The sequence below is a fragment of the Phocoena phocoena genome, chromosome 4, assembly GCF_963924675.1.
Source record: "Phocoena phocoena chromosome 4, mPhoPho1.1, whole genome shotgun sequence".
In the NCBI taxonomy this organism is placed as follows: domain Eukaryota; kingdom Metazoa; phylum Chordata; class Mammalia; order Artiodactyla; family Phocoenidae; genus Phocoena; species Phocoena phocoena.
The window spans coordinates 25010316-25037584 of record NC_089222.1 but is presented as its reverse complement, the minus strand read 5'-3'; the positions used below and the strand labels follow the sequence as shown (position 1 = coordinate 25037584).

At 37.5% G+C, this 27269-nt stretch overlaps 2 protein-coding genes across 8 annotated transcripts in view; both read right to left on the bottom strand.

The window, feature by feature from the left end:
* TRPC1 (transient receptor potential cation channel subfamily C member 1) overlaps positions 1-15898 on the bottom strand; it is a 63112-nt gene extending 47214 nt beyond the window's left edge. For 4 of the 7 annotated variants that reach the window (XM_065876808.1, XM_065876810.1, XM_065876812.1 and 1 more), the window contains exons 1-2: positions 15682-15856; positions 4723-4877 (exon numbers count right to left, since the gene is read on the bottom strand). In XM_065876808.1, the coding sequence (XP_065732880.1) occupies positions 4723-4877; positions 15682-15856 (330 nt within the window). Of the gene's footprint in view, positions 1-4722; positions 4878-15681 lie in introns of all 7 variants that reach the window. The other 3 variants (XM_065876813.1, XM_065876814.1, XM_065876811.1) reach the window with 2 other exon arrangements.
* A 4512-nt stretch (positions 15899-20410) lies between these two features.
* Positions 20411-27269, bottom strand: part of PLS1 (plastin 1) — a 76201-nt gene continuing 69342 nt past the window's right edge. The window contains exons 15-16 of the mRNA XM_065877041.1: positions 21173-21297; positions 20411-20938 (exon numbers count right to left, since the gene is read on the bottom strand). Of these exons, the coding sequence (XP_065733113.1) occupies positions 20803-20938; positions 21173-21297 (261 nt within the window). The 3' untranslated portion in view covers positions 20411-20802. The remainder of the gene's footprint in view (positions 20939-21172; positions 21298-27269) is intronic.

The following is a 27269-nucleotide window of genomic DNA, read 5'->3' as shown; positions in this document are numbered from 1 at the left end:
CCCACACCAACTTCGAGTTGTCCATAAATGACAGACACCTGGCTTTCCCAAGTACCCTTCAGGCTAGATTAAAACCAACAAAGAAGGGAGAAAGGATGAAAAACGGCTAAAAGTTGATCATTGAGAAGATAAAATATCAGCATAGCAAAATCACTATCAATACAAAGCAGTCTGAAGCCACTTAATGTAAGGGAAAACGTGTCAATAGTCTCAGACTATATGAAGCAAAGTAAAATGATTAAACTCTCAATGATTCCCACTTACGATGGTAAAGTTAAATTATATTCAGATATAATATTTAGTAAAGAATAAAGAAAGATTCATGTTAAATCTTTCAAGGCTTAAAAGGATAAGCTTCAGGTATAAAAAAATTTATGGAAAAAAGTCACGTAAGGAGTCGCCCTGGACTTATTCTGCACAATGCTGTTACTTGATATATCAAAGGCAGCTCCGAAGGGAAAAATGTTTTAAATTATTTAAGTATCTCTAGGTATACAAATGTCCTCATTAGTTTTGCTTCCTAATTTTTCACAGATATTTGACCATTCTTTATTAAAATCTATTCAGTACACACCTATTATGTATTAATGAGGTTACTATCTCCCTTCTCACCTCAGAATTTGTCTTTTCAACAATTCCCATACTCTCTCCTCAAAGCTCAGATACTCATTTATTTCATTCCTTCCCAAAGCTAAATTTTCCACCTAGGTATTCTATTTAGTGCTCTGGTCTTCTACAGGACCTTGGTCCTTCCTTCGCAGAAACACCAGTCCCAGCCCTCACCTCCCCAAACCTCCCCAAACATGAAATACTTCCTCACTCTTTGCTAATTGACATGATCCTCTCTTTCTCTCACCACTAGAGTTTTCTTTCTCTCACTCTCACTCTCAAACTCATGCGTGTCATTTTCTCTAATTCTACTGATGCCAGTTTCAAAATCCAATGGCCTTTCCTACCATTTTCCTTGATTTCTCAGCAACGTAATAAAACCGTTTCTTTGGTTTTCACAACGTTGCATATCCTAACTCCTTTAATGAAACCCTTTCCTTCTAATGCCCTTTTTTAATATAGATGCTCCCTGAGAAAGAATCAGCACTAGTTGTTTGCTCTTCTCTATGATTTCATCCACTCTCATGATGTCGGGTCATCTCCATGGCCACGACTGCTGTATCTCTCCAGCCCAACCTCTCCCTAGAGATGTCAGCTTTCCACTGGAAACTGCCTGATAGCCCCAAAATAAACAAGGCTAAAACCAGAATTCACAGTTCTCTGCCCCAAGTTTGACTTAACTTCCTGTTTTTCTTGCATCATTCTCCCAGTAACCCATGTTTAAGATTTTCAAATCATCTTGGACTCCTTCTCAATACCCTCCTCCAAATTTAAATACTAAGTTCTATCAATTCTTCCTTCATAACATCTCTCACATCTGCCATTTTTTCCCCTATTCTTATAGCCACTATTCCAGTTCAGGCTTTAACCTCTTCACATCTGGATTATTATAAAAACTGCTCACCCAAACTATTTATAGCCTTCCCCACTTCCCATTTTTTAATCTGTACTGAACACAGCCACTACATTAGTTTTTCTAAAATACCATTGGACACATCACATCCTTACTCAAAAATTATTTAATGATCTCACTATCTATCATATAAAAGCCAAATTCTTTAGGCTGGCATTCAAGCCCTTTTCATCAGTTTTGTCTTAGTTATTTTTCCAGATATTTTCCACTACTATCCAACCCAAATATTTTGTTCAAAAAGGCTAAGTCAATTCACTATCTCAAGAATATACATTTACATGCCTTTGTTTACGTCCTTCTCCACCTCCTGTTTTACAGTAGTTTTAGGTAGCAGGTAAAAGCATGGACTCTGGAGCCAGAACCTGGGTTCAGATTCCAGATCTGGCATTTACGGAGTAACTTTGGGCATGTTACTGAAACCTTCTGTACCATGGTTTCCTCCTCTATAAAATGGGGATAATAATAGCACCTATCTCATAGAACTGTTGTAAGGATTAAGGAAGTGAATATATATTTAAGATTCCTGTCACACAGTAGAACTATATAAATATTAGCAATTATTAATATTTCAAGGCTGAGCTCAACTGCCATTCTTCCATGAAACCTTTCTTGCTAGCTCTAAACCACAGTGATCTCCTCTTTCCTATATCTCCAAAACATTTATTGTGAACCACAAAAGTTTACGTATAAAACAGGGTTTCTCAATGGTGTCACTATTGACATTTGAGGCCAGATAATTCGTTATTGTGGGGGGCTGTCCTGTTCACTGTAGGATGATTAGCAACGCCCTTACCTTCTACCCGCCAGACGCCAGTACTAACCCACCCACAAGCTGCAAAACCATAAATGTTCCCAGACATTGCCAAATGTCCCCTAAGGGACAAAACTGCCGGTTGAGAGCCACTAGTATAACACAAGATAAAATACATGAAAGCACTTTGTAACCTCAAAGCGACATACAAGGGTCAAGTACTATTACCACCGAGCATTTATGAAATACACTTTGGTATCATTTGATTGATTTAAAATTCATATGCACTTTCATTGTCCAATTGGTTTTAACATCCTTTAGTACAGAACTCATGTTTTACATATTCATTTCCACAGTCACACCCAACCAAAGGCCTTGGACATCTGTTGACTGACAGATAAGACATAGGTAATTTAAGACGCAACACAGTGAACTGGAAAGAGCATGGGATTTGCAGTCAAAAGGTTAGCTTCAATCTTAGCTTTGCCCTTACTTATTTTAGAACTTTGGGCAATTCATTACAGTCTATGAGCCTCAGTTTTCTGATCTATAAAAAATATAACATCTAGACAGGCTGCCTATGATGTTCAAATGTGATCAGGTATGTGAAAGAACCATGTATACTGCAGAAATTTTATATACATAGAATCTTACATGTAAAAAGACAAAATGATTATTATATCAATACCCTAATACCTCTTTTACATAGACTCATCAGAGACTTTCTTTGCGACATTATTTTATAGGTAACTGAAGCTTATGCCTTTAAGTGTTTAACTTTGAAATTTAAACAAATTTGATGGAAGTTTTCTGCTTTCAGAAGTACTATATATATTCTTCTTTCTTCAAGTAATACGTACTGAGTATAATTTAACTTTCCCTTACTGACTCTGGGCCATTGTTATAAATAGCAATTACCACTCTAACATACAGTACCCTTAGAGATTAACAGGTATCTAATGCTATGGACCTCTTTAAATAGAGTCAGAGGTACTGTGCCTAATTTTTTTCCAGTGCAGCCTCATGCCCTTTCTGTTGCCCCTGTAATTCTCTATGGATTAGAAAACTAAGTAAACTTGTTAAAGTGGAATCTAAAGTAAGAAAAAACAGATTTTGAAGGAGGACTCCAGAATTACCCCTATGATAAAGCTCATAAATGGGAAACTTCACCGCCATCTACCCTGGCTGCTCAGAGGTATTTTTCACTTACTTCCTGGTTCAAAGGGTGTTCTGGATAAATGAAATTTCTGGGAAAGCCATTTATTTCTACTCTAAATATGTATACACAGAGACAGTACCACATGTTTTAATACATATATATATGTATTATATTTATATATATAATAGAAACATACATAGGACTAACCTACTTATTTTTTTTAAATCTTCTGAGTGCTTCCTGATACAACTCCCAAAAAAGTCTCATTAGTTTAAAGCTACAAAAGAGCAAAGAACCATACTGTTTGAAAGAAAAAAAAGAGCCAGAAGTCATATGCTAAGTCCCATTATAAGCAAACCAAAAAAGAAGGAAAATAATGTTATTAAATTTCCTTCCGATCTCTTAACTGAATTCTTTCAAGACATACACATGCCTGCTTTTTTTGTTTTGTTTTGTTTTGTTTTTGCGGTACACGGGCCTCTCACTGTTTGTGGCCTCTCCCGTTGCGGAGCACAGGCTCCGGACGCGCAGGCTCAGCGGCCATGGCTCACGGGCCCAGCCGCTCCGCAGCATGTGGGATCTTCCCAGACCAGGGCATGAACCTGTGTCCCCTGCATCGGCAGGCGGACTCTCAACAACTGCGCCACCAGGGAAGCCCCACATGCCTGATTTTTTACACGAATTGATATGAAGACAAGCAGAAAGGTCAATGTTTCCCAGTTTAAAAAAATCCGTTCACCTTTAGCTATAAGCAAACACTAGATTTCAGACAAAAAGGACAATTTAATAAAACTTTGGAGAAAATCAAATTGAAAATTGCTTTGTAAGTGAGGAGTATTCTGTTTTTATGCTTGTAAATTATATGGGCCACAGAAATACCTGTTCCCCTGACACTTCCAGAACGCTTGTACTATTTTTAGATATATAAGGTAAATAGTAATATAATAATGTAAGTAATAAAAACAAAGTCATCTTTAATAAGTCATGATAATTTACCTCTGTCGGATGGTTTAAAACATATAAGATAAGGGGCAGGAGTGAAAGTTGGGAAGAAAAAGATAAATCAAGTCAAAATACTATACTTTTTTTAAAAAGGGTTTTTTTTAGTTTGTTTTTAAATTTTTAGTAGCTCAAAACAAAATAAAAGGTGAAAGAAAGAGAGAAGAAAAATAGAGAAAGGAAGGAAAAAAGTAAGGAAGGAAGGGAGGAAGGAAACTAGAAAGAAAGGAGAAAACATGGCATATCTAACAGTACTTAGAAGCTACTGGATAAAATTATCTAGCCTTGTACCTGACAACCGTAGTCCAAAAGAAGCTGCAGTATATCCAAGTTTTCGTTTTCAATAGTTATGGTAACAGCATTTCTCCCAAGCACATCTACGCAATTTATGTTCAAGTCACCTGAACTGTTTTCCTCCAAAATCTTTTTAACCATATAATAGTCACCTAAATAACAATATACAAACATAATTTAATATCCATGACATATTAAATAAGAATGACTGTAAAGAAAACTTAGCCTGTTGATTTAAAAGATTAAAAAACGTAAACTCATTTTTGTATATGGAAATGTGCAAAGAAAATGTGAGCATTTCCTTGCTGAAAACTTATACCCTGATAAAAGAATATGTACATCAGTTGCAAACATAAAAAGTAGAAAAAATTTAAATGTACAGTTTAAAATAAAAGTTGTTTAAAATTCATAACTGATTGATTATAAGGAGAAGAACTTTCAGAAGATATTTAAAGTAATAAAGAATGTCTAAAAACATAGACTGCGTGCTAGGAAAATAAGATATAAGCTTAAAGGATTTAAGTTTTATATCTCAAATACATACACACATTTAATTGTTAAATGGTTAAAAACGAGATCTAGTAATAAGTGGAGGATGTTATGAAGAGGTTTTACAGGGGAAAATACTTTGGAAAAGCAGTGTGAACGTGTATATGCTTGTGGGTATGTATAGTAAAAGGGAAAGATGTCCGAAATTCCTAGTCTCCTCCCCCTCTCCCAACACACACACACACACACACACACACATCTCATTAATGAAGCTGTTTAGATTAAATAACGACAGAATATTCAGCTCACAAAACTCTTAAGCAAGACTATGACTAATGCTGGTAGAGGCCAATGTCAGAATATTTCAAAGCGAAATTTGACCTGTCAGGATTATGCAGATTAGCTTCTGCCTCACTCTACCCCACTCTACCCCACAACAAAGCAGCTAACTCATGGGGTGAAATGGGAATAATTATGGAGGTAATCATTTTCACAGAGGGCCCACTATACTTGTCTGCTAACCAGCTGGTGCAGCAGGTAAAAGGGGAATAAATCAAAAGAGAAATGCTAATTAAATGGAGAAAGAAAGCAAAGTGGGTTTTGTTTTATTTCATCTTACTTTTTAAACATTCAATGAATAAATGATTTTAAGTGACTTGCAAATATAGCTGTTCCTTGGAAGTCTATGAATAAGAAACAGGAAAAGAACAATCAGAGTAGAAATCAGAAGAAAAAAAAATGATTTCATGATACAGAAAGAGAAAATTCTAAAACTGGACTAAATGAGTGAATAACAAAGAAAAGTAACAGATTTTTTTGGTTAAAATTTCAAATAAATTATGCTATTATTTTTAACCAGTGACTTTAAAGTCCACACACATTTTGGAAGATGTTGAATGGTAGTTTTCTTGATGGTGTATTTCCTTAGTTCCCTCAAGAAGAAAACTAGTCACAAAAAGAAATTATTTCCTCATAGAACTACTAATTAATATTTAGACACTAATGCTCCATGGCAAAAAACTTATCAAACACTTCACAAAGTTGAACCAATATGAACATGCAGATAGATCAGTGAAAACTTATCACTAATACTGGAAAATAAATTTAAAATCTTATTTCAGGTGAGTTGATTTCAACATCTCAGTTGTAGGAGAATGCTACCCATAAAACCCCTTGCTCTATTTTCTTTGGTTTCATGATGTGTCTGGGTGAGGATTAGATTTTATTTATCCTGCTTGAGAATCATTAGGCTTTCTGAAGCTAAGGACTATGCCCTTCATTCATATGCAATATTTTCAGCCATTCTCTCTTCAAATACTGCTTCATCCCCTTATTATTTTTTCTCCTGTTGGAACTTCTTTAGACATTATGTTAGATTGTCCCATTCTAACTTCTTTGTCTCTAAAGATTTATTTTTCTTCTTTCTCTCTCTCTTTCCTGCATTCTGGATAACTTCTTCAGATTTCTCTTCCACTTATTCCTCCTTCAACTATTTCTGCTGATTATTCATTAATTTTATTTTTTTTTAATTTTTTGCGGTACGCGGGCCTCTCACTGTTGTGGCCTCTCCCGTTGCGGAGCACGGGGTCCGGACACGCAGGCTCAGCGGCCTTGGCTCACAGGCCCAGCCACTCCGCAGCATGTGGGATCCTCCCGGACCAGGGCACGGGAGTGCCCCCTGCATCGGCAGGCGTACTCTCAACCACTGCACCACCAGGGAACCACCATGAATTTTATTTTTAATGACTACATTTTTTATTTCTCTAAGTTTTATTGGATTCCTTTCTAAATTTTTGATTTACTTCCTTATGTTTTAATTTCCTTATTTTAAGCTTTTTGTCATTTTAAACATACTTATTTTATGGTCTCCATATGATAATTATCTAGGTCTTAGGGATTTAATCCTATTCGTTGTGCCTATTGTGATAATAGGTGACTGTCTTCTGAATTTTTTAATTGGGTATTGCAAACTCAACTTCATGCAGGTTAACTGTGGGAAACTAGGCAGCCTCCTTTGAAAGCTTGTCCCACCAAGGATGTTTTGTGTTTGCTTCTTCCAGATAACTCAGAGGTTTTGCTACCCTATGAATCCTTTTTATACTAATTTCTCAGTTTAGGTTTTCCCAGATCAAGTAGGTAATATTAATTTAAACCCCAAGCCAACAAGAGGCAGGAGCATAGTTACAAGTTCTTAGGGAAGTCTTATTTGAAAGGTTCTTTGTAGGCTCCCTGTGCTGATGGACGGGTTCTTTTCCTCATCTACCCCTTTGCTAAAAGTGTAGTCCTTTAAGGATCCTGGTTTCATGTTTGGATGTTGTTCCAATTCCCCCACTTTGTACAAACTCAAGGCTTTGTAACCTGTTTCCACAAGGGCATTAAAATTCAAATCCCAACAATGCCCAGACTAATAACTCTTGCTCCCATCCACGGAGCACTCAAATGTCAACTCACATACTCCTCTGTTTTTCAGTCTTTTCTTTATGTTTGAATCTGTTTTCCTTACTTTCCTGAAAGCTCAGCTGTTCACTTAAATGTATGTTTATTATATTTTATCTAGCATTTCTAGGTGATTTAAAACAGAAGCGTTTTCAGATTATTTAGTCAGCCATATTGCTAGAGACTGAAAAGTATAGAGAGCTGTATACATATAATTCTTATAAAATTGTATAAATTTCACATACAGCAAATGGTCAAAACCAATGGCTACACATTTTTAAAGTTTAGACTGCTATTTAAAAAGTAATTGTATTGCAAATGTCAGATTCTACAGCTTTAAGGTTTCAAACACTATTCCCATTACAGTTAGGGGGCTATACAAGGAAAAAAATACCTTAGAAATCAAAACCAAGTAATTAATTTTCATCCCTAAAAATAATAAAAATTTCTACCCCATCAAGGCTGACACATTCACGCAAATGAACAACTATAAACTATAGTCACAGAACCTATAGGAAACCTAGACTGGTTTCTAAGCATTCTACCTAAGTTTATATTTGTAAGCCATTTAAAACAATGTACTGCATTCAGAAAGCCCAGAACAGTCTTAATATTTAGGATGAGTGTATATGTAAGAAGAGGTGAGTAACTTTAAAATATATAGCAAGAAGCTAGTTATAGAGCAAGGATTATAAGTCAAAATGCCTTCTTGGGTCAGGCAAATTTAGAAATGTTTTTCATTTTACACTGAAGTTGCTTTTAATAGTTACATACATCTTTCGTCTTTTAGAATATAACATATAGAAGGAAAGGCAACATGATCCATTTACTTTTTTGGCTAGATGGTTGTCTTTTTTTCAGTGAAGGAAAAAGAAACCTTTTCAATCAGTTCCACCAGTATCCAAGTTCAACAGCAAAACTTCTCAGTCCCCTCTCCAGAGTATCTCCCATACTTATCCACTTGTACCCTTGTACACTGTAACCCCCAGTTCAAGACACCATCATCTCTCTCCTGGACCCTGCATTAACGTCTTTACTGATACAGCTGCCTACACTCTAGTACAGGGGTCAACAAACTTTTCTATAAAGGGCCATATAGTAACAACAAACTTTTCTATAAAGGGCCATATAGTAACAACAAACTTTTTCTATAAAGAGCCATATTTAGGTTTTGGGGGCCATGTCATCCCAGTTGCAAACACTCAACTCTGCTCTTGCAGCACCAAAGTGGCCACAGACCAAATGTACACGATGAACTCCAATGTGTTCCAATAAATATTTATGGACACTCAAGTTTGAATTTCATATAATTTTCAAGTGTTATGAAATATTATTCTTGATTTATTCCCAACCATTTGAAATGTAAAATATAAAAATCATTCTTAGCTCACAGGCCTTCCAAAAACAGGTGGTGGGTGGATTTGGCCTGTGGGTTGTAGTTTGCCCACCTCTACTCCAGCACCACCTCTCTTTAATCCACTCTCCACCCAGCATTCACAGTGATCATTTTAAAATTCAAATCACATCAGGTTTTCAATCCTCAAGATTTTTTTTGTACGCGGGCCTCTCACTGTTGTGGCCTTTCCCGTTGCGGAGCACAGGCTCTGGATGCGCAGGCTCAGCGGCCATGGCTCACAGGCCTAGCCACTCCACGGCATGTGGGATCTTCCCGGACCGGGGCACAAACCCGTGTCCCCTGTGTCGGCAGGCAGACTCTCAACCACTGCGCCACCAGGGAAGCCCAATCCTCAATATTTTTAATCACACTTTAAATGCCACAATCTTTTCGTAGCTTACTAAGCCTTATGGGACCTGGGTCTTGCTATCATTCTGCATTTACCTTGTTGCCACTCTCCCACTTACCCACTATGCTCTTTCTACACCAATGTTTCCCAAACTGCAGGTTGAAACCCAGTAGCAGTCATGAAATCAATGTAGTGAGTCCTAACCAACAATTTAATAAAATGAAATAGTATATAAAAATACTATTGTAATCCCATGGATCCTTAGCAACAAATTCACCCTGGCCAACTTGAGAAAGACAGTGGAGATATGTTATAGTATCAGTGAAGAACCGGTAATCATCTTTTCTTCTTGGCATCTCATTTTATTTTCTGACATATGATGGTAAATTTCAGCATCACTGAAATGGGAGTATTAATGTCGGTCAGTTTAATTTTATAGTAACCAAATTTTCAGTTAGTTGTGAAGTACTGGAGAATTTATCTGTCAAAAAATCTGTAAAGTTTTTCAAACCAAGTTTATCTAACAAACTTTTTGACTATGGCAACTGCAACATTCTTATTGAACTATTACTAAAGACACTTAAAACAGAAGATTTTATTATTAAGAGGAAAAAGAATGATGAAGTAAAAAAATACAAAGCCATGATCAAATTCAATTGTTGGATCTGGAAATATTAATAGTGACAATACTGATTAAAATGTTAACTCTACAGCAAACTTCAAATTAGTTTGAACCAAATACTAAAAAGAAAAAAAAACAACACACATGCAAGACTTTTAGAGTGAAGACAATTTAAAATGTAGTTTTACCAAATGTGCAAAACCCAATATTTATCATAGACCCCAACATGTTTGTAATCACATTGTTGTGGATGAAACCTTCAAAATTAGATACTCAGAAACATGGTATGCTGAACTGTCCGTAGTACTCTGAATATTTTTGGAAAAAGACAATTATTACTATAATTTCTTAGCCATTTATGTCTGTTAATTAAGACTATTAGTGATAATGAATATCACCTGGCAAAAGAGCAGACACTGCTGCAGGAAAAAATTATACTTATAGAAGGTAATGCTGATTTTTTTAGAGTAAATTAGTTTATAAATAAAAAATTATTAACATATTCTTGAATCTATTAGAAGCAATGTTCACTTTGTACTTAGAGTCTGTATATGACTTGAGATCTAATTCACAGTGATGTTACAAGTTGTATAAAACTTTAGTTAATATCAGGTATGCAGTAATACAGTTTCATAAAGGATTTATTGTGTTGCTTAAACTTAATCTCAAATACATTTAAATTATACATATTTATAGAACTGAAAAAGTACATTATGGATCAATATAAATTAAGCTACAAAAAATATAAAAGGATTAGTGATGGAGCAACAAATATGACCAGAAAATAAACATAGGAGTTTTTTGGTTTTTTTTTAATTAACACAAGCTATTAATAACAGTGCTGATCACCACTTTATAGGTCACAAAGTTTTGGCATGCAAAGAAATTCCACTGAATCTCATATCTATACTGATATGGTATTGGAATTCTTTTAGTCCTGATAATTTGTTTAGGCTCGTAAAAGTCACTACTTACCCCTTAGTGATAGCTTTTGAACTCATTACATATTAAACTACTAATCCTAGATCTTAAACTTCTTAGTATCATTAAATTTGGTGGTCAGTTATAAGGAAGATATTTCTAACACTGGAAGCATGGAAGAAGAGGAATTATTCTTAGGTTGCAACAATACCCATACAATAAAATTTAATCTTTTAACACCCTTCCCCAAAGTTTATAATATACTAGGTAAAGGGGTTTGGCTTGGGTTACATTTTTTTAACTGCCCAGATAAAAGACTGACTGCATACTAAGAATATCCCATCTTCCAAATCATAAGTAGGCCATTTAAGTTAAATTGAGCATTTGTTTCTGCCCTTCAGACAGATCTATTAGGCACAAACATACTTTATTTCCCTTACTGCTTCCCACAAGAGCACAAGAGAGCATCTCCACTACAGAAGAAGGTACTAAAGGATAGGGATATAGTCAGTTATTTCTTGATAAAGCACCTTTCTCCAGTGTCCTAACAAAATTAACCTGATATATAGTCAGATGATGAATTATAGAAAAGAACAGCAAGTTAAAAATGAAATAAAGAAGCACACTTCTGTAATCACTACAAAGAAATGCCAGTATTATACTACTATGAAGCAGCTAGCTGCTCAATGATTAGCCTCTTATAATAAAACTATCCACCAAGATTCTGGTGATTTAAGAGTCTTTTTTGTTAAAATAAAGATGAACCATACACTATGGCACCACTGGTGATTTGAAAACCTCTCCTGTACAAAATACTTAAATACTAATGACAATTTGTGAAATGCCGGTAGAATTTTGTATATAGTACCCTCTTTACCCCTCCTTTCTGCAAAGTTTTCTTCCCTCACAGCACATACCTCTTAACATTAGGTGTCCCTTGTCGACATAAAACTTCTTGGCAAAAAAAAAAAAAAAAAAAACTTCTTGGCAGTACCCAGTACTCTGCACTTTTTCTTCCCACGGCCATCCTCTCCAACCTCAGCCACTTCAAAATCTCTTTTCAAATAGCTGTTTTTAAAAGTCCCATTAAATATATTAAGTGCCATTAAAACAACAGCTTAATATTACTTCTCCCAGAAATGTTACCCATTTCAAAAGCATGCTAAGCCAAAGGTATGCAAAGTTTAAGCAGAATCCAGGCATCAAAGCACCCTCCATACAATGCAGCAAATCAATACCACAAAGGTGATACAGATCTAGATTATTAGACTGAGCCTGACAATAAAGGTGAAATTCAGCTCTCTCCATCCCTCCCCTGACTCCATGCTGAAATTTCAAGAAGGGCCTCCTGACACTGCAAATCAAATTTCCTGAAAATGTTCTTCATGAAAAGTTGGCAGGGACTGAATCCAGACTGAATCCTTTCATCATTTTCCTTTTCTACACAAGAACTGATTACTGATCATCAGCAAATTAAGGGTTTAATACTAAAGCTACCATCTACTGAACAGTTACTTTCAAAGAGGTGAATTAACAACTATATTTAGCTTAGATGCTCCCTAAATAAAGGTATTAATTCTTTCTCCAGCCAGCAGGTCTGAAGTTAGACCCCTGTCTTCCACAAATAAAAGTGGCTCATTACCATACTAATTCTCAGTGTGAAAGGAAGACTTGGGTGTTAAGAATCACTGCTTAATATTCCATAAAACAACACTCTTGTTTCAGCTTTTGTTTCAATTAACCTTTACCTCTGAATTGCAGCATTCTACGTCTAAAAAGAATATGTGTACTTTCTGAGAATTTTATGTGGGGTGGGGTGCCAGACTTAGCTTTATATAACTGGCACAGGAGCCTTCAATTCACTTTTTCTTCTAAATTTTACGAAAAAGAATCGATGTTACCTTTGAGATGATTCTGACCCACTTTCAAGATCAACAATAGCCACTATTAAGTGGCCACTACCTGGATCTGCGCTTGCCTAGATCTATTGGACTAATAATTTACATAAAAGCTAGCTGTACACACTATAAAATCAAACTATAAAATCGTTTTCTTTCCTTTTTTCTTTACTCCTTAATGTGTACACACCTCTCAAAGGGTCACCCATCCACTAACACATAACCCCATCTCCACAATTTTTGCTTTAGGAATTCTCCTTAAGTGGAATACATTACGGACATTTTACACATGTAGTGTAAACTTGATAAATGAAAAAAGGATGAGAAACATAGACGTTCTAGAGTGGATCTGCTCTTGTGCTATTAGAGCTTTTTACTTTTATTGGATAAACATAATCCATGGAAACCACAGTTAATAAAACATTCACAGAGAGCAAGTTTAATTTCCAATTAGTAAATCCAAATATGGATGTGTCTTTTCTAACACAAGTGATTTTCATTCATTCAACTACAACTAGATCAAAACTTAGTGGTTAAGAGTACAGGCTCAAAATAGATCCTAGTTCTACTACTAACTAATGTAACCTTGGGCAAAGTAATTCTAAAATTTTGCTAAGCCTCATTTTCCTCATTCATAAAATGGGGATAACAACATCTGGCTCATGGGGTTGTGAGGATTAAATGAAATCATCTATGAAAAGCATATGCACTCTACCCCAAAAGCTGTCTCAGTCAACGTTTGCCATTTGGCTTGATGAAAGCTCCAAAGTAATAGTGGAAACTATAGCTACTTCAGGAAACTTTTCACTTTTAGATTTGGTTTGGGTAATGCTAAAAAAGGTTTAACAATATGAGTGAATATAAACGAGTAAACAAAAAAACTGCTATAACTCAAATATATTTTTTTCAGCATAAATGTATACCATAAGTACATGTAAGAAATAAGCCATTTTTCCAAATCTAACCTAAGAATTCATTTCAACATACCTGAAACAGAAAATACCTATTTAATCTCACTTGTTAAAAAATGTTTTAATTTATACCGGGGAGAAAAAGCATGCATATTTACTTTCCACCCTACCCCCAAAAGCCAAATCTCTCCAAGGATCTTAATGATGGTATAAAAGGGAAACTGACGAAGAAAGACTATCAAGGCTATTTCAAACGGCACTACTGGACAGGTTACAGAACTGTCATACATTCAAACTCTTTTGACATATGTCATGCAATAATCCTAAATATACACACCATACAAGTACTTATTCGAGCTATGTTCCATTATGACATTCCTCTGTCCTCAGTTTAACAGGAATATTAAATTGCCTTTCTTGACATAATTTCTGTTTGCTTTAAAATAACCATAGCTCAGTAAGCTGGGGTAGATGTAGCAGCCACTTACTAATGCTAGTATAACACAATCTGTTCCCTTCCTCTCTCAGAGAATTTTTGAAGGAAGAGAACTCAGACTATCCACTCTAGAAATACTAAATAATTTTACGTAATCCACAGACGATGATATTTATGAGGTTATAGACATATATTCTATGTTTCTTCACATTTCCAAGACTGTATGAACCTGTCCATGGTGGACTTTCACAAATGCTTTCATAATATAATTTAATACTACTACATAAGATCATAAAAGGACTCATGATGGACAGGGGTGGACTTTGTTTATACATCAATGTGTTTTCAAAAAGTTGTGTAAATAGAATCCTATCTCAAAGCAGTAAAAGTGGTTAAGGAGGCTGTCATTTTTTAAAAAAAAAAACACATACAAACAAAAAAATCCTCTGTAGTTAATCTTTTCACAGTGTAAGCTGCCCTTTGGGTTTATGTTTTGGAAGTTTGCATGATCCTAAACATTTTTCCTAAGCAAGCATGGCCACTGGAAGGCAAGCTGAATAAATTTAGAAAGAGAAAATTCACAGCACTTTTTTACACGTAGGAAATAAAAGCAGTCTTAGGGCAATCAATTTCCCATTCTTTTTATTATATTCATCAATAGAAAGCATGCTTAAGAGAGGAGACTTTGTTATGGCCTTAAAAGTGATCGATTTCCAGATTTTTAAAAAAAATATTAAATATATTCCACATTTTTGCCCTGTAATTATTTTACACTACCTTTATTTCCCAAAGACGTCTGAGGAGCAATAAACCTTCCTCTCTAATAAAAAGCATGAACAAAGTTGTTCCATAAATTTGGAGAAACTCTGGAACTTAGGCAGAATTTCTCCATAAAGTGCTGTCTTTATGTCCACCTAGGATATTGACATACCTAATGCCATTCGACAGTCACTGAACACCAAGGCACCGGGTGGCTGGAGTTAAATAATACAAGTAAGGTTTTAAAGAAAAAAGAAAACAAAACACCAGCTGAGAGCCCATAATCAGGAGGTACCTTAAGCAAGGACATGGGATTTTTTTCGTACTGAAAGGTCCAAAACTAGACAAAACCTCTGGGCTTCCAGAAAGAAAGAACTAAAGCCCCAAGCGGTAGACCAGGTCATTCAAGTGGTCAGTAGCGCCGGTGAGGCTGAAACCCTAGGGTCCCGGCCCCCACGACGCTACCTGAACACCTGACCGCACGAAAGGAGACCACCGGGCAGGGCCGCCGCCCCAGGTGCGGCGCTCGGAGGGCGCCACCCGCGGCTGCTCCCGCCCGACAGCTCTGCACTCACAAGGCAGAGGCGGTGCCGAGCAGCCCGGCAGGTGCAGCGGGCGCGGCGCGAACAGACGCTCGGCGCACGAGGAAGAGGGAGTGCCCCGAGTTGAGGCTGGGGAGAGGATGAGGGGTGTGAAGGACACGGGCATCCAGAAGCAGAGAAAGGGGCCTAGCTCTCACCCTTGTCGCACGCCAGCAAGAAAAGCTTCTCATTCAGGGTGTTCTCCTCCTTCACCTCCCGCACATCCTTCAGCGCCATCACCTCGTTCGGCGACGAAGAGGAGGATGGGGAGGAAGGCAGGGAGGAGGAGGAGGCGCCCGAAAGGTCCGTGCTCGGGTACAGGGCCGCCATCATCGCGGCCCATGAAAGGGGCAGGCCAGGAGACGGGGGCGGGGCCCCCACCAGCCCCGACCCCGACCCCCGGCTGGAAAAGGGATGAGTCGTTCCCACGGCCGCCTCGGCGCGCGGCCCGTTGGCCCCGAAGGGCGTCGCCTCCCCACGGAGCCAGCACTCGCCCTCCACCGACAGCCCCAAATTGGTGGCGGCGCATGCGCGGCCCCGGGGCCAGCGCCCCCTCCCCAGCCGCCGGCGCCCAGGCCGAGCAGGTCCGCGCCCGTCCGGGGACGGCAGAGTGGCCCGCGCCAGGGCGGCAGCCGAGCGCGGGGCCGTGCCAGGAGCCGCTGGGGCCGCGCGGGGAGCGGCCCGGCCAGAGTGGAGGACGAAAATCGGTGGGAAGGGTGCTCCAAGAGGCGATTCTGCACCAGCCGGGCTCCAGGGCTCTGGAAACCGCCGACCGAGCTGCACCCAGAGGTGTTCGCGGCTCTCCTCACGTCATCTTCCGCTCGGTGAGAGCGACGACCACGGGGCGGGCTCTGTGGTGGGCGGGACCTGGGGCGGAGGCGGAGTCCGCGAGCGCACCGCCCCCTGGAAGGCTTCCAGCCTCGGAGGAAAAGGCGAATGGCCGGGTGTACCCTCTCCACAACCAGGTTGCAGGTTTGAGGTAATTTCCCCGCCGTCTCGGGCTGCACACAAGTTAAACATGCAGCGGGGTGGTTCACTGAGCCTCTGATGACTTAACGTTTAGTCGAACCCCCCCCGTGGAATTGTCGAATTATTGCATATTCCTTTGTCCTCTGCCTAAACCAGAAAGGACAGGGCCCTCGCCACGCCACCAGACCTGTGTTCATCTGTGTGTAATTATGTCGGGCTAGCTACATAATTATTTCTAAAACTGTATTAAAAAGAAAAAAACCATTTTGTGATATAAAATTGGCATAACATTTCTAGTATCGTTTATTCGCATGTAACCATTGGATAAGCACATCATTAGGATCTACTCTACGTCATAGTCCTTACAGTGGTTTCTTGTTCATCTTCACGTTTATAACTCAGATTTTAGAAGATGAGTGTTATTTAAGCAAAAGCTAACCGAAGTGCAGTAAGTGCTACTTCCTTGAATATTTTTTTTAAATTAAGCTTGTATTTAAAGCAGATTCTTGCAACTTTAAAAGCTGAGGGAGGGGGACTGGAAATTGTATCTCGAATAATTATTGCTTTCCACAGCCAACTGTGCAAAAATCTAAATTGCACCCATAGTGCTTAGGTTTTTAAGGCAATACATAAATTTACTTGAGTACATGTATTGGAGAGAAATACTTCCTATTCTGTTCAGGTTGATTTGTTCCATCGCTGTCCCGGCCAACTCTAACTCCCAAATTTCCTAAATATATGTTTCTCATCATTCACAGTGCTCTTTCGATCTTCTCTAAGAGGCCTTAGGTAGACAAGATTGCCCACCTTTCCAAACATTTTTATGTGTTTACTTCAAAACAGTTATCTATTAAAGCATTTTAGCTTTTTCTTTCTTATCTCTAGTAGATCATAAATCTGCCCCATTCTCTAATGTTTAATACAGTTCTAAGTTTGTGTATTTAGTGGAATGTCAAAATTGCTCATTGTAAAAAAAAAAAAAAAAATTGCTCATTGTAAATCTGTGGCCAGTGAACGGAGTGGTACCTATTTGGGTTTATGGACACTCTTTGTAGTCCAGTAAAATTTTTTTCTCAGTAGCAGAACAGCTCTAACCCAGGCCCATCCAAAAGTTCCAGAGTGTTTAAGGGTCAAAATTCAGATGGCTCAGAACTATAGAAACCACTTTAATCTGAAGTTTTTTCAAGCTTCTGGGTTTAGGTGATTTCTTTTCCATAAGGCTCCCACAGGGGCTGGACTGATTTCTTAGATTCAGTTGAATTCCAATTTACTTTAGGAGATAATCCTAGGAGGCATTCCAAAGTATTAGAGGGTTTTTCCTCCTTCAAAGTAAACAAGTGTTTCAACTGTATCTTCAGAAGTCTTTTTGAATCATCTCAGATGCAGAATATTCTCTCTTGTTTCTCGGATCCTTTTTCATCCAGTGTAAATTGGGGTATTTTAAGATCCTCTATATGATTTATTTTTCATCTGTGATATGGAAACCAATGATAGAGCTATGATGAAGGTGCAAGATTCAGAAGCATGCAAGATTCAGAAGCAGCATGTTGCTTAAAGCAACTCACCGAACCTCATATACTGAAGAGCCATCACAACTCCAGTTGTGATGGAGAAGAGAAAATCCAGATTCAGATCTAGACCTATAAGTCATAGACCCTGTCTTCATCTCCAAACTCTCTACCTCTCCCTCTTAGGCCAATTTGCCTATTTCTTTTCCTAAAATGCCTGCAAGACTCTTCCTGGCTCACAGCCTTTGCACTTGTTCCTTCTACTGAACAGTTAGCATCTGGCTGCTCCTCCTACGATGCATACCTCAGCCTGACTGTCACAACCTTAGAGAGACCTTCCCTGACCCACCCAAACTAAAAGCATCTTCACCCTAGTTCCTAAGTCTCTATCACATTTCCCTGTTTTATTTCTCTTAGTGCATTTATCACCATCTACAGATCCTATGTGTTTACTGTCTGTCTTTCTCCACTAGGAAATAAGATGCATGAGGCCAGAAAACTTTGTCTATATTTTTCTCAGCTGAATCCCCAGTGTCTAGTATCATACCCGGATCATAATAGACAAATTTATGTTGATTAACTCAAATTATTTCATCACAAACTAAATTTGTAGAAATCGTTTACTTGGTCTTTCCTAAAATTCTTCCTGTTAAAGAATCATAGAACCATCTTCACTCCTCCCAAAATAATAAATTTTTTGTTGCTGTTTTACTCATTAGCGTAGGAATTTTTCTCTTTTCTTTTCTGGAAAATAAGTTTATGATAGATTAATTTTCCAAGTTATATATTTTTCTTTAAATGAAATAAATACGGACACATTTGTACATACACAGAATTTTTATTAAATATATTTTGTGAGAGAAAGAACACTCTGAAGTGCCAAATTGCATGTAAATCAGATAACTTAGTGAATATAATGGTGAAAAAAATCAAGAGGAAATGATTTAAATAATATCACAAAAGAGCAAGAACATATTTTAATCTTCATATAAGAAAACAATTATCAAATGATAAAAGGAAAGGAAATCTCTTTTGTAGAATATATTTCAAAGTTCCACCTGTTGATGATCTCATTTAAAAAATTCTCTTCTAAGTACATGAGTAGTCGTACTCTTACCATCACGTATGTTTTAATCCATGGTAGAAGGGGGTTTAGACTACTCGTTCCCAGTGAGATAAAGTGACAGCATTTTTTGTTGCACAGCAGTACTGGTCACTGGCACTAACAGTGGAAGATGAAGGAAGTAAACTTCTGAACTCAATTGTTAGCAGAATTGGTCTACTGCTAAAAAATTCAGACAAAAATAGGTCTGAAGCAAAGCTACTGCCAAGTAACATAAGCATTAACCAAACGTTGCCAATTTGAAGGAAACTGGGAAAAATGTGAAAATATGTTGAATATTAGCTTTGTGTTACTTTCTACTAAAGATATTCAGTGGGCATATTCTAAATTAGGGCTAGAATATCAAAATTTAGCATGTGTAATATGAAGCTAATAATATGGTATCAACATGTCTTGAGAGCTGTAGCCAGTGTTTGAAGTCAGTTGAAAAGTAACTATATGCACATCCAAAATGAATATTTCTAAAAGAAATCTTCATGTACCAGATAGCTACAAACTGAAAAGTGTTACGCACCTAGTGGGGGCACAATTATTACTTAATGTTGGTTAACTGACCAATACAGTCATCCTTCAGTATCCAGAGGACTGGTTCCAGGACCCCCCAAAGGATACCAAAATCTGCAGATGCTCAAATCCTTTATATAAAACAGCTTAGTATTTGCATATAACCTACACACATCCTTGCGTGTACTTTAAATCATCTCTAGATTACTTATACCTAATATACTATGCAGATAGTTGTAAATACAATGTAAATGCTATGGAAATAGTTGCTGGCACTTGGCAAATTTAAGTTTTGCTTTTTGGAACTTTCTGGAATTCTTTTTTTCAAATATCTTTGATTGCCAGTTGGTTGAATCTGTGGATGTGGAACCATTGGATATGCGTGCATCAGATATGGAGGGTTGACTGTATACATACCACTTAAGAAAACCTGGGTAATTCAGGTGCAAAATATGTATATGTACACACATATTTCTCTAATAACATCTTACCAACATGTATATGCTGCATGTCATAGTTAAAGCTGTATTACCAAACCAGTACATGTAAAGTATCGATGCAGTTAAAATTAAGTTTTAAGTAAAAAGCTCCTGCTACTTATATAAGAGAATGTACTTTGAAGTTTATTCATGAGTTAGTCCTTATATATAAAAAAGTTTAATGTTAATGAACAATACTTGTCATTTAAAAATTTTAGACAGTATAGAAATTTACAGAAAAGTTAAAGTTTTGGACCACTTCACATAGTTGGAGGAAAAAAAATAAAAGGATTAAACTGGATTATGACTTTGAATACAATTATGATCAAAATCAACACACACACAAAATCAAAACACATTTCACAGCAGGACCTGCAGAAAAAGTTTTGCATTGATCATTTCTGAACCATGAAAAAGAATGAATTAGTCTTGTTTTAATGAGACTTTCAGGAAACAATAATTTAATCATAAAATATCATCTTGAAAATGAACACACTCTTATCAGTATCGACTGGTAAATTAATCGTCAACAAATCCTAGCTAGTATGAACAGGATATTAAATTCATTAATGATTCATACAACTGTTTTGAGAATACAAATAATCTCTGGTTTTATACCCACTACATTTCAGAAATCTGTAAACTGTGAGGCATTCAATGTGTTTAATGTGGCAGAAAATCATAATAAATGTTTCATTATTTTATTTTGTTCAGTCCTTTTCCCATTAAGCATGCAAACACTGTCATAACCATCTTGGGTTTCACTTCCACGAGGTCATCAGGTAAGGCATATATACGGGCACCGATCTTTCGAGCAACTGAAATGGCGTATCTTGAAAAGACAAGAAAAATATCTTGGTATTTGTTTTCACTTAATATATGTTAACAGAAGAATGAAACATTTTGACAAGGTTAACTTTACAAAAAAGTTGTTTGTGAGTCTTTAAATCATATTCCTCACATAAATTGTACTTAAAAATGTGAATTTTAAGGACATCATAGCCTCACCTGCAAGGATTAAGAACAAAAGAGCCACTATGTTCTAATATAAACCATAAAGGCTTACTTAGCATTGTTCAGCTTGTCCTCATTAGAAAGGTCTTCTCTCTTGATCATTTCTTGACGAACTGCATTTGGTGCAATGGCATCTATTAAATCCAAGACAGGTAAACTAGTGGTAATAGATTTGTCCTAGAAAAGAAAGAATAGGTGAACATTCATAAACATCTTTTGTAAATGTCAGACCAGAAGATCATAACCATATAACTAAAAGCAATTTATAAATTTTCATTATACTTAACATTCAGCTATTCTTCAACCAACACACATCACAAACCACTTAAAATATGCTTTTCCTTTCATCCTTACAGAGCTTACAGTATAGAGAACTGTCATCATACCTGGAATAAGGTTTGTGGATGTGACAATTCCTAAAGTATGCTAGCTACAGTATCCATTCGTAAAAAATAAACAACTTTTGAAAGGGAATAGGAGATGAATTTTAAGTGAATAGTTTTGCAAATTCTAGTAATATTCTTTTTCTTAGACCATGGACTCCTAAGCCTTCACTTAATATTTTTCAGAAAGAAAAATTAAAATAATAGTGGAAAGGAACTAATATTTATAAAGGCATTATTCTTGTTGCTTTACGTGTTCAGTTTGTTTAATCCTAACAGCCTGGTAATAAAGAAATTATAATCTCTCATTTTAAAATGAAGAACATGAAGGTCAGAAAACTCAAAAGAGCTGTTCAGGGCTTCCCTGGTGGCGCAGTGGTTGAGAGTCCGCCTGCCGATGCAGGGGACACGGGTTCGTGCACCGGTCCGGGAGGATCCCACATGCCGCGGAGCGGCTGGGCCCGTGAGCCGTGGCCGCTGGGCCTGCGCGGCTGGAGCCAGTGCTCCGCAGCGGGAGAGGCCGCGGCAGTGAGAGGTCCGCGCACCACAAAAAAAAAAAAAAAAAAAGAGCTGTTCACACAACCAGTACGTACAGAACCAGTATTTGAACCCATGACTGTCGAACTCTAAACGCCCAAGATTCTCTCCACTTTGGAAGTTACCTCCAAGGCAACTAAAAATGGACAACGAAATTCTAGTGGATAGAACACTTCTACTGAAGTCAGAAATCCTGGTCTGAATTGATTGTACAACTTACCAGCACTTGAACAAATTATTTGTTTTGTCTCTCAGGATGAATAGTAGCAAATGTCGCTTGCCTATCCAGAATCCACTCCTTACTACTTTCTCCATCCTACCAGAACCCACATGTTTGCTCTGTATCCATATATGGACGTGTGCTTCAAGGAAAATTAACCCCATCCACAGCTCCAAGAGTGACCCTGAATTAGTGTAGACCATTTATTCTGCGGGTAAGGTGATAAACTTATTCTTTATATGTATAGAGCAATACAGTGAATAACAGATATACTAATATCTATGGCATTAAAATTTCATGGGGGAGGGGAATTTAGGAAGAAAATGTCTAAAAGACTCATTAGGCAAACAATAATGAAAAAAGGTTGGAAAAAATAGTCTAAAAAAGCCAAAGGGAGGAATCTCATCTGATTGCCACAGTGATTTATTTGGCAATCGCTAATTTAAATCACTAATTTAATTTAATTTAATTTAACGTGAGGCCCTTACTATCCAGGTAGAGCTATGGAAAGCTAGCAACACCCCCTCCCGACTGTGAATGAGAGGATGAAACCTCTGGCACAACCAGCAGCTATTCAATGAGCAAGAGGAAAACCAACTTTAGAGAAAACCACTTTAGACGGCAAAGCAGAGATGGACAAAACCTGATTGACATTCTTCAATTACTGGCTCAACCAACCCTAATGTCTACCCCACCTCTGGATCTTTGCTATTGTTCTGTGCCTTTACTTTTGGTTTAAATCACTTTTTCTGTTACTTGAAGCCAAAAGCACCCATTCCTAATCACTACAATGGAACTGTCACAGGATTCTTGGGAATATTAAGATAAGTGACGACATCTAGTACAGTTCCTGGCCAAAAGTGGTTCTTTTTATTTTATTTTTTTAAATGTATTTACTTATTTTTGGCTGCATTGGGTCTTTGCTGTGTGCGGGCTTTCTCTAGTTGTGGTGCACGGGTTTCTCATTGTAGTGGCTTCTCTTGTTGCAGAGCACGGGCTCTAGGCGCATGGGCTCAGTAGTTGTGGCTTGTGGGCTCTAGAGCGCAGGCTCAGTAGTTGTGGCGCATGGGCTTAGTTGCTCCGCGGCATGTGGGCTCTAACCCCTGTCCCCTGCATCGGCAGGCAGATTCTTAACCACCGCGCCACCAGGGAAGACCCCCAAATGCGGTTCTCAATAAATGTTTGATAAAACAATTTGAAGCCATGTGAAGAGTACAAAGTTCTTTTTTGGGGCCATTATCTAGTACATTTATTAATTTTAGAAAAATTTATATTCTTCATTTTCAGGAATGTTCATTTTATGAAACAGATTTTTTGGGGGGGAAGTAGAAATAGAGGGATAAAAATAATTAGGGTCCTTAAGTCTATATGGTGCTGGTAATCCAGATCTGGTTTTTGGGCATCTTTTCTATTTCTGAAAAACTCTCACACATACGTTCTCAATGTGTAGCCTGCAGACCGCCTACATGAAAATCACCTGAGGTGCTGCTTAGTAAAAGCACAAATTAATCCTTGCACTCAAAGTTATGTCAGATTATTTGTGGATGGGGCTAGGAATCTACATTTTTAATAAGCTTTCTAGAAGACTCTAATGTACACCGTTATACTTTCTAAAATTAAAGCTTAACATGCATGTCATTCTATAATAAATTAAAAATTTCTATGTGCTTACTTTTCATATATTTCTATCGTGATTCACAATCAGACAAGTGGCTTAATTGTGCTATATTTTGATTAATTATTTGCATATTTATGAGGGTTTTTTTAAGTTTGGGGAAAATTGTTTTGTTTTTTTTCAGCTTTATTGAGTTAACATTGACAAATAAAATTGTAAGATACTTAACGTGTACATCTTGATGATTTGATAAGATCCCTCCCATCTAATTAATTAATACATCCATCACCCTCAGTTATGTATTTTGTGGTGTGTGTGTGTGTGTGTGTGAAAACATTTAAGTTCTACTCTCCTAGCAAATCTCAGTTATACAAGAGTGTTAACTATAGCCACCATGTCATATATTAGATTCTCAGACCTTATTCATCTTATAGCTGAAAGTTTATATCCTTTTGTGGTATTTTAAATATTTCTTAACTTAGATTTAAGAAACAAGGATTTTTCCACCTATTTCCTTTGATTCACCTTGAGAAAAACAAATTTAAGTTTCTAAAGATGATATTGGATCCCTTATCTTCCTGTTTCCAAAAAAACAGTCCTATCTTTCCAGCTCCCCTGATTTGCATATTATCAGTGAAAGACATTTTACTGCAAAAAGGGCAGGGGTTATTGTAAAACCCTTGGTTTAGTATATAAATACATTTTCATAATTTTTCTTTCACTTTCCTTAATCATATAGAAATAACTTAAGCAAAAAGAATTTCTAGAATATTAAAGATAACTAGTCTAGAGTTTGGCTTGACTTTCTTTTTTTTTAATTAATTAATTAATTATTTTATTTATTTTTGGCTGCACTGCGTCTTCGTTGATGCACGTGGGCTTTTCTCTAGTTGCGGCGAGCGGGGGCTACTCTTCGTTGTGGTGCGCAGGCTTATTGCTGTGGCTTCTCTTGTTGCGAAGCACGGGCTCTAGGCGCACAGGTTTCAGCAGTTGTCACACACAGGCTCAGTAGTTGTGGCGCATGGGCCTAGTTGCTCCACTGCATGTGGGACCTTCCTGGGCCAGGGCTCGAACCTGTGTCTCCTGCACTGGCAGGTGGATTCTTAACCACTGAGCCCCCAGGGAAGCCCTTGATTTTCAAGTTAGTGTGTTGTACCATCTCTTCTCTTAGTTTGATATACATTACTAGTAGGACATTGCCGTCCATTGTTCCTCCTGTCATTTCTGAAAATAAATTTGAGTGCTTTATGAATCATCCACAAATGCACAGTGTGTGGCCGCCAAGACTCCCTAAAAAAATCACAACAGGAACCTCTCCACGATGCCCTTTATATATTGGCAGGACCAGTAGTGTAGTGTAGTAAGCTCCATTTATTGACCCCTTAATGTGTGCCAGGTATGACTGAGCTATTTACATGTGTTAACTTATTTAGCTTGACAACAGACCCAGAAGATAGATACTCTTCATACGTCCATTTTAAATATGGGGAAACTCAGGCATAGGGAAATTAATAATTTGCCCAAGGTTACATAGATAACTAAATGTGAGCCAGAGGTAAAATCAGTTTTATTCATCAAGAGATGTAACCCAGCTGTTAGTATAAACTGCTAAGATTTCTGGAAAACGCATGCCCTCCTCACATGCTCCCTATTCTCCTTAGCTGATTTCTATAGCACTGCTAACACCCCATACTGTGATTCCTGTTTTCTTATTTGCCTCCTTTCCTAAACAGTGAGCTCTTTGAGGGCATTCTGTAGTCACAGCACCTAGCAAAGTACCTGACACGGAGTAAGCTTTGAATATTTATGGAATGAATGAGCAGTATGTCACATAGCTAAGAAGTGGCTAAGCCTGTGTCAAACCCGGGGCCATACAACTCCATAGCTTGGCTTTCAACCTGCAGTTAGATCTGGATATGAAATCCAGCTTTCTGCTTAATAGTTGATGACAGTGGACAAGTTATTTAACTTTTCTAATGCTCACCTTTTTGCTTATAGAGTTGAGAGAATTAAAAGAAACAACAATGTGTAAAATTCTTAGCATAATGACACACAGGACTCAATAAATGGTAATTATGATTATTGTTATTAGCTGATATACCACCTCCTCATCTTCTTGGTGAGGAAAAATTACTTTGCAACTAAAACGGGTAAATTTGTCTTTTCTAAAATTTCTGAGTACAACACTGCCTTGATTATGATTAATAGGCTCTTACTAGTACCACTTATCATAGCTTTCAAATATAACACACTGAGTTGGAAAAAACCTCCCCAGCCCAACTATTTTTTAGCATGCACTGCTATATTTCTTATTTACATTCTGTTTAAAGGTTTTATTATCAAGCATATATACACGCTAAGCACTTGTGCAATTTGTTTCTACCACCTCAGTTCTAGTAAAACCAGTCTCAAGTCTGCTTTTCTCTGTGAGCTCTCTCCCTTAAATGGGTTGTGTACTCCCATTTTTCAACTCTCTCTTCTATTCAACTGATCACCAAGCTTGTAATCCTAGTTTTAATGTCTCTTTTCATGCAACTCTTCATTTCCTGAAAATTACCTCAAATCCAATAAGCTTAAAACTGAATTCATTGCCTTTTTAGAAAGCAGCTGTACCTCAGACATCCCCATTTTTGTTGTTATCAGTTTTCCAGTTACCCAGGCCCCAAACATCCAGTTTTAACTCCTCTCTCTTTCCTGCGCTTCCCTGTCAAGAAGCCAAACCCTACCTGTTCTTTTGCAAATGACTATCCATTCTTAAAGTTCCCAGTGCCCATCTGCATCACCCCCGCCAGGACCCTTATTACCTCGCACCTTGAGTTCTGCCTCAGCGCTTTCCTCGCACTTACACCACTCTCGCTCCAACCGGTCCTGCCCCCTACCTTCAGGACAGTATTCCTATGCTTACGTTACTCCCCTTACCAGTATCCTTTTTAAGGCCAGATTCCTCCACAGTCTTGGCCCAGCCTACATCTTGCACTATATCCCTTAGGAACAATCCTGTCTAGCCAGACTATTTCTCCTAACCTTCTCAGACTTGCCTTTATTCAAGGTGGACCCCCTTCTAGTTTATTATTACCCTCTTGTTCTCCACCAATTCAAATCCTGCCTCCATCTCTGATGCTCAAATAAAGTCCAACTGTCTCCACTAACCATTCAGTTGGAAATGATCAGTTAGATTTTTCCATAATATTAGTTGTATTATTTCTTTGGATTTTAACATTTACCCTGTAGGATTGTTACCTTCTCAGTTATACAAATTTTGTCTTTGAAGTAAATGGCAAACACTCTGAGAGCCAAAATAATTTCTTACATCTTTTTCTTTACCAAAAGTGTTACTTAATAGTTAGAGCTCAATAAATATTTATTAATGTGCTTCTAAATATTTTCTCATTGT